Raw genomic sequence first — 13,446 nt, forward strand, 5'->3', positions numbered from 1 at the left:
CCCAACTCTTCAACTTATTCTGATAGGTATAACCTCTCAGTTCTGGTATCATCCGAGTAAATCATTTTGCACATTCGCCAGCACCGCTATATCCTTAATATAATATAGAGACCACAACTGTTGATATTAACGCTCACACAAGGAAAAGATCAGATGCATGGATCATTCTTATGATGCTCTGCACAGTCAGGCCACTCATATCATTTTTTTTGTGGTGCATTGTAAAACCTCATGAAGGGTGCACATCCAGATGTCACATGTTCAAGTAATAAGAAAAGAGAAACTGAAAAATACCCACACAATAGACCCACAAATCTTCATAAAAGCCCCATTTCACAAATAGGTATAATTCAGCCCAGAGATCAAAGGAGGCAAAAAATACTTAAGGAAAATGGCCCTTCCTATCACAACAACAAATCCAACCTCATTGATTAAGGCATACCAGCATAGCACTCTCTCACTCTAACTAATATTAAAACTTATTTCTTCTCAGTAGAGCAACTTTCAACACATTTTGTTAAATTATCCTGCTGATATAACCAGATTCTATGTGAAACTGAACCCACATCATACCCTTCTCAGGCTCCTTCAACTGGCTCTTTACAAATTCCACGGCCTGTAGCACCTCCTCATCTGTGCATACGTTCATTTGAAGAACTTTCAGACGCTCACATTTCATCTTCTCAAGTGTTTGAGCACCTTCTCCATTTTTATCCTTCCAAAGAAAAATACAATTACTGCACTTTTTCATTAACTAAATCAAACAAAAACAAGTTCTCCTCGTGGTTCAGTGGGTAAATGTACTAAGTAGTGTAGCAATAACCAATACAACAGAAAGGTCACATGTTGAATCTTGGATCTGTGCTGAGTTAACTAATCTTGTCCGGCACAGCAGTGGAATGCAACAACTGATCTCCAAGCTACGGAAAGTGGAAAAACATAGTTCAGCCTGGATTCTCAGGCGGATTGCTGTGCAGTCATTGACCCACTACTAAAAGATACACAGGTGTGAATGTTGGGTGAAAGTTGAACAGTATTAGGCTTAGCTAACTAGACCCACAATCTAATGTCTTGCCAATACTTATTGTCCAAGCTCACACATGAAGAAGGGCAAATAGCTCTATGAAAGTACCCAACAGGAGTTGCCTTCTCCAAAAATATCCGAAGAAAAAGTAGGAAATTTGGAAAGAAATTATAAAATGAAATGTACATTTAGAAAAATGATGGGCACCTATTTTAAAAAGTGTCACAACTCATCTAGCTATAATATATTAAACTACTTGAGTTTGCCACAATTGATAATACTTCAGTCACTGCTCAGACTCCCACCAACATAAATTTCAATGGTGTAAGGTGACAGGCACGCCAGTCTTGTCTCCAATATCCACTTCCTCCATCGGTGCACTGTTACATTTCTACTGTATTCACTGGAAGCCTTTAAGTTACCTATCCACCCACTGCAACAACTTCACAGCTGATAACCATTTTTAAACTATTTTGCTCCTCTCGTTTACTTCTTGGCTTTTTACTTGGATTTTGCAACAATTTATTTTTACCATCCCACACTCTGGAAAATAAATAATTAATTCCCCATTTCTCCCAGGACAATTGCTGGAAATGAATAACTCTCCATGTCTCCACGCTGACATTGCACATCATAGCTCCTCCCTGCATTTTAAATTTATCTTTTACAAAACAAGTATATCTTTTAAATTCATTCCTACTGTGCAACTCTCGAAATAAATGTGTGAGTAACAAGAGCCTGCCTTCTAACTTGAAACAAATAAAATAGGCCAATCTTACAATAATTAATTAATCCTACAAAGTTAATTCTCTTTGCTGGCGTTTTATAAATAAATTCCCACTCTTCCCCAGCTTTATGTTCACTAATTACATTCCCACTTCTGCCCTTGTATAAATAACTGATTTTAAAAAAAAGTGATAATCTTCAGAAAATAACATTTTGGGATGCAGCATATGAGTAATTTGAGACATGACGTGTTAAGTGTAACATGCTTGGGAGGGAAAAAGGTGACTTTGGACCTATGGTTCCGAAAGCTCTCCACCACTGGGTTTTTTTTCATGTCATTGCTGGTCTGTTATAGACTAACTGATAGAGATTGATTGTTATGATTCGTCAATAACTCAATTAAGATTGTATCATGCGAGTACCAGAATGGTAGATGGGAAACTAGATGGCCCATGGTCTTTCTTCATCTAGGAATTCCTATGTTCATTCCCTCCACTGTTCCTTTATAAATAAATCACCCAACTTTCAAATGTATGGATACATGTCATGGTCAGCAATCGTGAAATAAATACAAATGCCAACACAGTACATTCCCACTGCTTCCCTTTAATAAACTGCCCCAATCTTAATGTCTAGAAATTCCATATCCAATAATAAATAAATCATCCCGATAACATCACATAACACTCCTAACTTTAAATGGGAACAACATAATTGGACGTTTATTGATATTTTACAAGAATGAAGGAAACAGATAAGGACAATGCAGAGAAAAGTTACTTTTTGATGATATCAGGATAGGAAAAATAGAGATGACTGTATTGAGTAAGCTGCATAACAAGCATAGTGTAAGGAATAATTTTTCACATTTTCCATTGTGAAATTGTGGAAAAAATTATGAAACCACCCAGTACAGTAAATACTGAGTCAGTTAAAACTTTCAAAAATAGATAAAAGTGGCAATTCAGCAAAAAGTAGGAAGTTGTGTGTTTGAAGTAGTGAGAAGATTTTTTTTCTAAATTAGTGAAAAATGGCACATAAGCTATATGGGCAGAATGAACTTTTCTCACTATCACATGTTTTCAGTTCTAAAATACGGAGTTTGTATTTTTAATAATAGCAGATCACCTGTCTCGTTAGACTGAAGATCATTTTAATCCAACTCGCCCGATGGAAAACTGACACAATCAGATCGGCCACCCGTTTTACACACCGCCCAATTTGACCTTCCATTGACTTCACAGGTATAATTTAGTTTAAAGGAAGTACAAGGATCAGGTTGAGTAATCTGCATGCAAATAAAATATATGGCTCATAAGTAATCTAAGCATTGAAAAGAAGTTTGAAAAATATTTTGAACAATCTTATTGGTTGCCTCTTGGTATTTGTTTCCTACCTGTCTAGCAATAATTGGATATTTTAGCAAATCAGAATGGTTCGCTGAACAGATCCTGGTTATTTCAGCCAATCAGACAAGTATAATGGATGTAAAAACAGTAAATGCTGGAAATCTCAGGTCAGGCAGCATCTGTGGCGAGAAGAACAGAGGGGTCTGACAAAGGGTCATCGACCTGAAACGTCAACTCTGTTTTTCTCTCCACAGATGCTGCCTGACCCGCTGAGATTTCCATAATTTTCTGTTTTTATTTCAGATTCCAGCATTCGCCATATTTTGCAAGCTATGGACAAATTTGAACTGTAACATACTGATTTGAAATGGGACTCACTAATGACATAATTATAATACATATTCAGGACTTTAAACATTTGAACAATACAGTTTAGCAAGGGATCTATTGCTTTACACAATTTAATTTTCTAGTAGTAATTTAACCTATAATCCAGATCATAACTATTACAATACAAGATGAAGTTGTTATGGTCTGGACAGTGTCTAAGAGTTTTCTTTATTAGCACTCCATTATTTGTTACATGGAGAATGATAAGTTATTTTGCTCGGAAACATGAAAAATGTGCATCCTAAGTATTTGAATGTGTAGAGGTTTTATTGTATAATTCTAAATCTGTGCGGTTGAAGTTGGGTAACAGAAGAATTGAAAGAATTAATTCAGTACAAGGTGATGAATCACAAGCAAGACTCAGCATGAGTTGCAGTGTACTGCAGTCAGACTGCAACAGAACAAGTTGTTCCTACCCAAGTTTAGGTGGCATATGCCAAGTTTAACAAAGCTCAAGGAGTACTGTGTAAAACAACAGTCAGCGATTTTCTTTTGGCTGAGGAGCTCCTCCCGGAGTCGCAGTGCGGATTTCATCCCCTATGGGGCACAACGGACATGATTTTTGCAGCGCGACAGCTACAGGAAAACTGCAGGGAACAGCAACAGCCCTTATACATGGCCTTCTTCGACCTTACAAAGGCCTTTGACACTGTCAACCGCGAGGGTCCTCCTCTATTTCAGATGCCCCCAAACGTTCGTCATCATGCTCCACGACGACATGCAGGCCATGATCATTACCAACAGATCCAATCCACATCCGGACCGGGGTCAAACAGGGCTGCGTCATCGCCCCAACCCTCTTCTCAATCTTCCTCGCTGCCATGCTCCACCTCACAGTCAACAAGCTCCCAGAATCAGTGGGAAGCTGTTCAACCTTCGTTGTCTCCAGGCCAGGTCCAAGACCACCCCAACCTCTGTCGTCGAGCTACAGTACGCGGACGACGCCTTCGTCTGCGCACATTCAGAGGATGAACTCCAGGACATAGTCGACATATTTACTGAGGCGTACGAAAGCATAGGCCTTGAAACTAAACATCCATAAGACAAACGGCTTCCATCAGCCTGTCCTTGCCGCACAGCACTGCCCCCCAGTCATCAAGGTCCACAGCGCGGCCCTGGACAACGTGGACCATATCCCATACCTCAGCAGCCTATTATCAACAAGAGCAGACATTGACAACGAGATTCAACACCGTCTCCAGTGCGCCAGTGTGGTGCAGCCTTTGGCCGCCTGAGGAAAAGAGTCTTTGAAGACCAGGCCCTCAAAACTGCCACCAAGCTCATGGTCTACAGGGCTGTAGTAATACCCGCCCTCCTGTATGGCACAGAGACATGGATCATGTACAGTAGACACCTCAAATCGCTGGAGAAATATCACCAACGATGCCTCCGCAAGATCCTACAAATCCCCTGGGACGACAGACGCACCAACATTGGCGTCTTCGACCAACATCGAAGCACTGATCACACTTGATCAGCTCCGCTGGGCAGGCCACGTTGTTCGCCTGCCAGGCACGAGACTCCCAAAGCAAGCGCTCCACTCGGAACTCCTTCACGGCAAACGAGCCAAAGGTGACACAGGGACACCCTGAAAGCCTGCCTGAAAAAGTGCAACATCCCCACCGACACCTGTGAGTCCCTGGCCAAAGATCGCCCTAAATGGAGGAAGTGCATCCGGGAGGGCGCCGAGCACCTCGAGTCTCATCGCCGAGAGCATGCAGAAATCAAGCGGAAAGAGCGTGCAGCAAACCTGTCCCACCCACCCTTTCCCGCAACGACTATCTGTTCCACCTGTGACAGGGACTATGGTTCTCATATTAGACTGTTCAGCCACCTAAGGACTTATTTTTTTTAAAGTGGAAGCAAGTTTTCCTCGATTTCCGAAGGACTGACTGCCGATGCTGATGATGATTTGGCTGAAGGCACTTAGGGTTAATAGAGGCACAGGGTTTGCTGCTGAGGTCCTCCTTACCCCTTGCAAGACGTAGGGGGGTTTTAAATGTTACGATAGTCCCATAAACAAGACAAGAATGTTTTGGAAAGTATGTATTTAAGAGCTCACATGGTGCACCCAAATGACAGCAGCTCCTTAATAACACTGCTGATGTGGTCACTTCTGATTTTCAACAAATAAGGAAGCTGTGATGTTCTGAGATTTTAAGAAGAAAGTGCAATTGCTTTATTGGCGTATTTTTGAATGTGGAGTTATTGAGAAAAACATAAGTAGATGCCGCCGGAGATCTCTGCATCCCGCCTTACTCGTACACTACTGCACTATATAGACCAGCAAGGTTGTACCTTCAATCCTAATGTTACGACAAGGTTCCTTTCTTTGTTTATAAGTTGCCCCTTGGAAACTGAGGCATGGTGTCATTTTCTATATGCATGCTGATGACAACAAATTAATCATGTGCCTTAACTGCTCAGTGAAACAATATGGTTGGAAGAAATTAGGTATGAAAATAGGTTAGAATATGGTCCCTTCACCTCTGGGACTTGGGTTTGAATCCAATCTAAAATCAAATGAAAGTCGTCTCTCTCTGCAAGCTGGAAGGGTGTTAATATTGGCAAGTCATATTTATTAATAAACGTAAAAATGCAGCCTACAGTTCAGTTCAAGGGTCATCGCCAATTTTTATCCTAATACTCAAAACTTTCCAAAAGCTGATGAAAGGTCATCGACCTGAAATGTTAACTCTGTTTCTCTCTCCACAAATGTTGCCTGACCTGCTGAGTATTTCCAGCATCTTCTGTGTTTAACTCTAAACTTTCCAGGTCACTTCCAAAACTACAGCTTTGCTCCCATCTTTCCATCTCACACAGATTTGCAGTAATCATCAATTAGGAAAAGTAGAGAACACAAGACACTTTTTCAAGTCTTTCAATACAAAGGTTTAACAGAACAAAACAAACCATGTCACAGACTCACCTTTAAGAGGCAGCCAGCAAAGACAGTAAACCCCTGGGTGTGTAGGTGCTTTGCCAAAGCAAACCCAAATCCTTTGTCACACCCTGTGATCAAGATGGCTTTGTCCTTAACCTAGAAACAAGGATAACCAATAATAGAGATGTGTTAATTTCGCTCAAGAAAACATCCTAATTCACCTGCAGCAAATTAAATATTATGTATAGCTGATTAAACACAATTTCCTTATCCACCAAGGAAATGTAATGCTACCTAAACTACTGTAATGCTGATTCACACTACTGAGATACAATCTCAAATTCATGGCATTTACTAGCTGAGTACTGGAAAATGGCATTAGAATGAACATTTTGATCATGGTCTTTCAGTGAGGGAAGATTCGAGAGAAACCTCACAAAGCACTAGGCCAGCCATTCATTAACAATGCAGACTTAAATAGGAGAGCAGTTCCCTTGTATAAGTGCTGAGTAAAGCTGTGGCTGAATTCATAAAATAATTACAGAAAGTGGTTTAGCTCAGAAAAGTTCAGTAATTACTGCTCGATACGTGATTTGCTGATTGAACGCCACAAGCTTGCGTTAAGAAGTCACGCAGATAATTAAAATGCTGCCATCGAGGGAGATCTGAGTACAACAAAGCACTTACCCAAACAATGATATCACTTATAAACTATAAAATTTGCTGTGATTTACATGGTCTTGTATTTCAGAAAATGACAAGTGAAATGCTTCACCAAACAATATACGTTTTCATTAAGAGTTTCAAAAAGGTTGTTGCAACAACTCAAGTTGGTCATGTGCTCGGACAGAAAGCGTGGAGCAGAATTGGAGCAGCTTTGTGTAACAACACAAGTGTATGCTTTCAGTTTGTTCATAGGAGTACAAGCTGTGAGAGATTACTGACAGCAATTAAAATATCAAGGTTAGGCGACTGGTTAGAGTGTGATTGTTGTTAAGAGTGGGTTGGGGCTGTACTGAGGGGACGAGTTGGAATTCGCTGCTGCAAGTCCTACTGTTCCTAATTTACACGGTGAGGACTGTGATTGCAAAACTTAGAAACATAGAAAATAGGTGCAGGAGTAGGCCATTCAGCCCTTCTAGCCTGCACCGCCATTCAATGAGTTCATGGCTGAACATGAAACTTCAGTACCCCCTTCCTGCTTTCTCGCCATACCCCTTGATCCTCCGAGTAGTAAGGACTTCATCTAACTCCCTTTTGAATATATTTAGTGAATTGGCCTCAACAACTTTCTGTGGTAGAGAATTCCACAGGTTCATCACTCTCTGGGTGAAGAAGTTTCTCCTCATCTCAGTCCTAAATGGCTTACCCCTTATCCTTAGACTGTGACCCCTGGTTCTGGACTTCACCAACATCGGGAACATTCTTCCTGCATCTAACCTGTCTAAACCCGTCAGAATTTTAAACGTTTCTATGAGGTCCCCTCTCATTCTTCTGAACTCCAGTGAATACAAGCCCAGTTGATCCAGTCTTTCTTGATAGGTCAGTCCCGCCATCCCGGGAATCAGTCTGGTGAATCTTCGCTGCACTCCCTCAATAGCAAGAATGTCCTTCCTCAGGTTAGGAGACCAAAACTGTACACAATACTCCAGGTGTGGCCTCACCAAGGCCCTGTACAACTGTTACTTATAGTAACATTGTGACTAATCCTGCTGACCCAACGTCCCAGCAGATTATCTTGATGCACTTCTATGGGTGCAACCCTGGTGCTAGTGTTTCACATTGCACCAACCCTGCAGTTACAGTAAATGTACCTTGAATCCAGAGTGCAGGCCCAATGTGGCAGTGAGGTGGAGCAGGACTTCCGACAGGAGGAAATGTCAACCAAATGTACTGCACTGTCTACCAATGTATTGTGCACATTTTTTATATGAATAAAGTATATTTTGAAATTTTAAAAAGTCAACCAGCTTCACTGCGGAGTCAGTTTGGGCTTTCACACTTGATTTATTCTACACAAGTTTAACATCGGTGTGAAGCCGAAAATACTTTGACCAACACTCGGCTAAAATGTGAGCGCGCGGTGCATCTACTAACAATGAGTCCTGTCCACTGACAGGAACCTGACAAGTCCTATTGTTAACCTTTTAACACTTCTCGTTCCATTCCCCTTGCTGACACATATTTATTTTATCTTTTACCCAAAAAAATCTTGCTCAAATTTCCCATTGTTTTGTTGTTCATCACTTGAAACCATGACCCTTATTTGAATTGCCTATACGGCAAACAACTTAAAATATTGATATGGAGACTATTTCAGAACTCTGCACCAAAAATAGAGAGAGCCCGGACTTCTCTGACATGTGCTTCCTTGTGATCGTAACGGTCTCTAATCTCCGCTCAACCTTCTCTTCCTGTTTGGAAATTTCTCTATTCCATTGTGAACACCAATGCAAAGTAGTGCTTTAACATTTCAGCAACTTCTGCTTAGTTATCATTTGCTTATCACTTCTTGGTAGCTAAAAATCTTTCTGCACTCTTCGCTCATTTCGGACACAGAAGACAGCAGCTGTTCTGACTAAGGGTCACAGACCTGACACGTTAACTCGGTTTCTTTCTCCACAGATGCTGTCTGACCTGCTGAGATTGCCAGCATTTTCTGTTATGAATTCAGATTTCAGCATGCGCAGTATTTTGATTTTGTGCTGTTCTCCTGTTTGTTTCTAGTTAAAAGCTCTCCTTTAACTTCTCTTCCTGCTGTTTGAGAATTTGAATTCAGTTGAAACAACATCTTTGAAATAAAAAGCTGGAATTAGTAAAAGCTGTTGGACTATCGTAAAAACCCAACTGGTTCACACATGTCCTTTAAACATAAGAATTAGGAACAGGAGTAGGCCATCTAGCCCCTCAAGCCTGCTCCGCCATTCAACAAGATCATGGCTGATCTGGCCGTGGACTCAGCTCTACTTACCCGCCCGCTCCCCGTAACCCTTAATTCCCTTATTGGTTAAAAATCTATCTATCTGTGATTTGAATGCATTCAATGAGTTAGCCTCAACTGCTTCCTTGGGCAGAGAATTCCACAGATTCACAACCCTCTGGGAGAAGAAAGCCTCAAAATACGGGGGAGCCAATTTAAAACCGAGTTCAGAAGGAATTTTGCCGCCTTTACCCGGACTGGCCTATATTTGACTCGACTTCAACACAGATGTGGTTGACTCTTAATTGCCCTCTGAAGTGACCTAGCAAGTCTTTCATTTGTATCAAACGGCTACCAGTGTTTTAAGAAGGCTGCCCAGCAACACCTTCTTAGGAAAACTAGGGATGGGCAATAAATGCCGGCCTTGCCAGCAATACCCACATCCTGAGAATTATTTTTTTTTTAAGTATCAGTGAAAAGAGAATTGTTAAAAGTGAGGTGGGAGCCCAGATAGGAGCGGCTTGCCAATTTGTAGATGATATTCAAAAAAAATGGCAAAGGTAGAATAAGTACTTTGCATTGGTCTTTAGTAAAGAGAAGGACGTCATAGAGGTGAATCCTGAGGTGGTTGAGAGCTAGATGAGCAATATTGTGATAGATAAAAGGGAAATTTTAGATAAGTTTGTTAAAATAAGATTAGACAAAGTGCCAGAGCCTGATGGGATAAATCCTAGGATCCTCAAGAAGTTGAGGGAAGAAATTGCAAAGGCCTTAAAAAATATATTTCAAGGCTCTATTGAGTGTGGATGTGCACCCTAGCACCAGAGAGTGGCCACTGTAGTACCCATTTTTAAAAAGGGAGACAAAGCTAATCCAAGTAATTACTCACCAGTTAGCTTATCAACTGTGGTAGGGAAAATGTTAGTCTTTAATTAAGGAAGAAATTACCACATATCTACATAAAGAGAAATTACCACATATCTACATTAAAAGTAGCCAACATGGATCTCAAAAGGGACTATTGTGTTTGACAAAGCTCATAGAATTATTTGCAGAGGTAACAGACATGATAGATGGGGAAATGCAGTGGATGTAGTGTACATATATTTTAGGAAAGACTTTGACAAGATAGAGCATGGGAGAACACTAGAGAAGATTAAGTGATATGGAATTAGGGGGAGAATAGCAAACTAGATTAAAAATTAAGCAATTAAAAATCTAAAAATTGAAGATCTAAAAATTAAAGATTAAAAGAAGGGAGAAAGTAGAGTAAGAGTTAAGGGCAGTTGTTTCAGAGTTATTCGAGGTGGGTCCTGGCCTCCCATGGGTTCAGTTCAGGGCCCACTTTTGTTCACTATGTACATCAATGATTTGGATATAAGTCTAGTGGGAGTGATGTAGAAATTTGCAGATGAAACCAACATACGAGATTAGTTAATTGTTTAGAGGACCAAAGGAAACTGCAAGAAGACATTGATAAGGTGACAGACGGAATTCAGTGTCAGTAAGTGTGAGATGATGCATGTTGGTAAAACAAATAACAGCAGTAATTATACTCTGAATGGAAGTAGGTGCGGTGCCGTGGGATTTGGAGGTTCAGGTTCACTGAACATTACAGGCAGCACCTCTGGTTGATAACGGTGTTTAAAAAAATCGAATATAATTCTAGGTTTTATCTCAAGAGGCATAGAATATAAAAGTCAAGATATAATGATGGCCCGACATAAAACCTTAATAAGGCCTCAGTTAGAGTATTGTCGGCAGTATTGCGCTCCACACTGTAGGGAGGATGTTGAAGCGGCAGACAGGATAAAACACAAAGTCTCTAGGATGCTGCCTAGTATAAGGAAATACAAATGCGAAGGAAGAATTGGAAGATTTGGTCCTTTTTCATTAGAACAGTGCAGATTACAGGACAATATCATAGAAATGTTTAAAATTATGAAAGGATGGGACAAGACAGATAGAAGACGACTTTTTTCAGTAATTGAGCAGTCAATAAAGAGGGTCATAAATACAAGCTTAAATGCAAGAGATTTTTCTTTATTTTTGTTTAGAAGAGAGCGTAGGAGAATTGTCTTCACACAGAGCATTGTGATGCTGTGGAAGTCACTTCCAGGGTTAGTGGTTCAGGCAGAAATATTTTCAATATTCCAGGTTAGATTGGGAGAGATGGATGAAGGAAAAGGGGTTGGTGGGATACAAGAGCAGGGTGGGTAAATGTTATGAGAACTATTTGTTCATGTGGGGGGCAAACACTGATGTGGGCTGGTTGGGCCAAATGACCTTTTTCTATGTTGTAACTTTTATGTAGTTCTATGTGGAAGAGCCATGGTCCCTGGCATTTGAACACCGAGCTGTGAGGGCCCATTAGAGAAACTTCGCTTTTTGACCTGGAAAGAAGGCAAGAGAGGAAAATGGAAATAGTTAAAGGGACATAGAAAATAGGTGCAGGAGTAAGCCATTCGGCCCTTCGAGCCTGCACCGCCATTCATAGAAACATAGAAAATAGGTGCAGGAGTAGGCCATTCGGCCCTTCGAGCCTGCACCGCCATTCAATGAGTTCATGGCTGAACATGCAACTTCAGTACCCCCATTCCTGCTTTCTCGCCATACCCCTTGATCCCCCGAGTAGTAAGGACTACATGTAACAAGTAGATTGCCCTGGAAAGATGAACAAGCTGGGTTAAATGTCCTCCCCCATTTGTATTTATGTGTGTGATAGTGAATGGTAGAATAAACCAAGGTATTCGGGCAAGGGATCACAGATTTAAACTGGTTCACAGAAAAAGTAATCAATAGACTTCCAGGAAAGTAGCAGTGATAAAGAAAAGGCTTTTGCCCTTCAGGGTTCTGTTAGAAAGCATGATGACATGAGCAGGGGATGGGAATAATGCAAAGCATGCCAGAGGCTTAGAAGTTACAATAGATTGAATAACTCACGCTTACAAAAAAAAAAAGAGTTCTACAAATCATTATGGTGCACTTCATTCTGAATGTTGCTGTTATGGACACCTCACTTTAGATACATGGTCATTTCCAAATGTCACGGTCCGGAAAACTTGGAAACATTATAAACATAAAGAGTGCAAAGATTTATTGGATACAATACCAAGAAGAAACGCTTCACCAGCCTTGGTGCGGAGATCCCGACAGCATTTAGTAAGGTGGCACGTTCGCCGAGAGCTTAACGAGGTTAACCGTACCTTCACCGAGCCACGGGGCAGAGCGGGCACCGCCAGGCACAACACAAACATCAGATAGATCAGCACGATACTGTGAGTCACCATGTCCTCGGTGAAGCCAAACAGCTTAACAAATGCGCTCAGAATCTCGGGCAGCCACAAGCCCAAGCTCAGGGTCAGCAGGAATGAAAACAACACCATGAGGGCCATCTGCACGTAGGAAAACTTCGACATCTCAGCCCCCGCTAACCCCTGTCCCTGGCTGGTCTCAGGCCAATGCAGCTGTGCCCTCTCCGTCTGCTGCTGCTGCCGCCGCGGTGTGCTCTCAGCCCCGCTGCCACAAGCTGCTCGTTGCTCCTTCTCACTCGCTGTTCTCACACACACACACACAGTCAGTCCGGACAGGGAATGAGATCACTTCCGCGTGTAAATCTCATGAAAATGTACCGACAGCTTATACAGCACCGTTTCAAAAACAAGTGTGTCACATTATGGCAAGCCCACTGAAACATGATGGAAAGATGTGCCCTCTTCATGAAGCAATGAAAGCCCTCAAGCAGTCTGAGAAGAACGGATTTGCCATGTGCTTAGCAACATAGGAGCAGGAGCAAGCCATTTCCACTATTCAATTCGATCATTGGCTGATCTGTATCTAAACTCCGTCCACCCAATGTGGTTCCTTAACCTTTAATACCCTTGCCGAACAAAAATCTACCAATCTCAGTTCTGACATTTGCAATTAACTAAAGCTACACAGCTTTTTTTGGAGGAGTTCCAAATTTCCATTGCTCTTTGTGTGAAGGGCTTCCTGACATCACCCTGAACAGCCGAGCCCTAACCATAGTAACCATAGTACATATAGTAACCAAAATATCTTCCTCATGGACCTGTGTTTATTTTTAGAAGCAGTATCACCAAAATTACTGCTTTTCCTCATGACATGTAAGCCAACCGAAGAAACTAGCAAA

The 13,446-nt window shown here is 41.3% G+C and overlaps 1 protein-coding gene across 1 annotated transcript in view; it reads right to left on the reverse strand.

The window, feature by feature from the left end:
* LOC139266062 (D-beta-hydroxybutyrate dehydrogenase, mitochondrial-like) overlaps positions 1-13,080 on the reverse strand; it is a 33,586-nt gene extending 20,506 nt beyond the window's left edge. The window contains exons 1-3 of the mRNA XM_070883899.1: positions 12,500-13,080; positions 6,419-6,529; positions 574-715 (exon numbers count right to left, since the gene is read on the reverse strand). Of these exons, the coding sequence (XP_070740000.1) occupies positions 574-715; positions 6,419-6,529; positions 12,500-12,712 (466 nt within the window). The 5' untranslated portion in view covers positions 12,713-13,080. The remainder of the gene's footprint in view (positions 1-573; positions 716-6,418; positions 6,530-12,499) is intronic.
* Between the last annotated feature and the right edge of the window lie 366 nt (positions 13,081-13,446).

Source organism: Pristiophorus japonicus, chromosome 6 (assembly GCF_044704955.1).
Source record: "Pristiophorus japonicus isolate sPriJap1 chromosome 6, sPriJap1.hap1, whole genome shotgun sequence".
Lineage (NCBI taxonomy): Eukaryota > Metazoa > Chordata > Chondrichthyes > Pristiophoridae > Pristiophorus > Pristiophorus japonicus.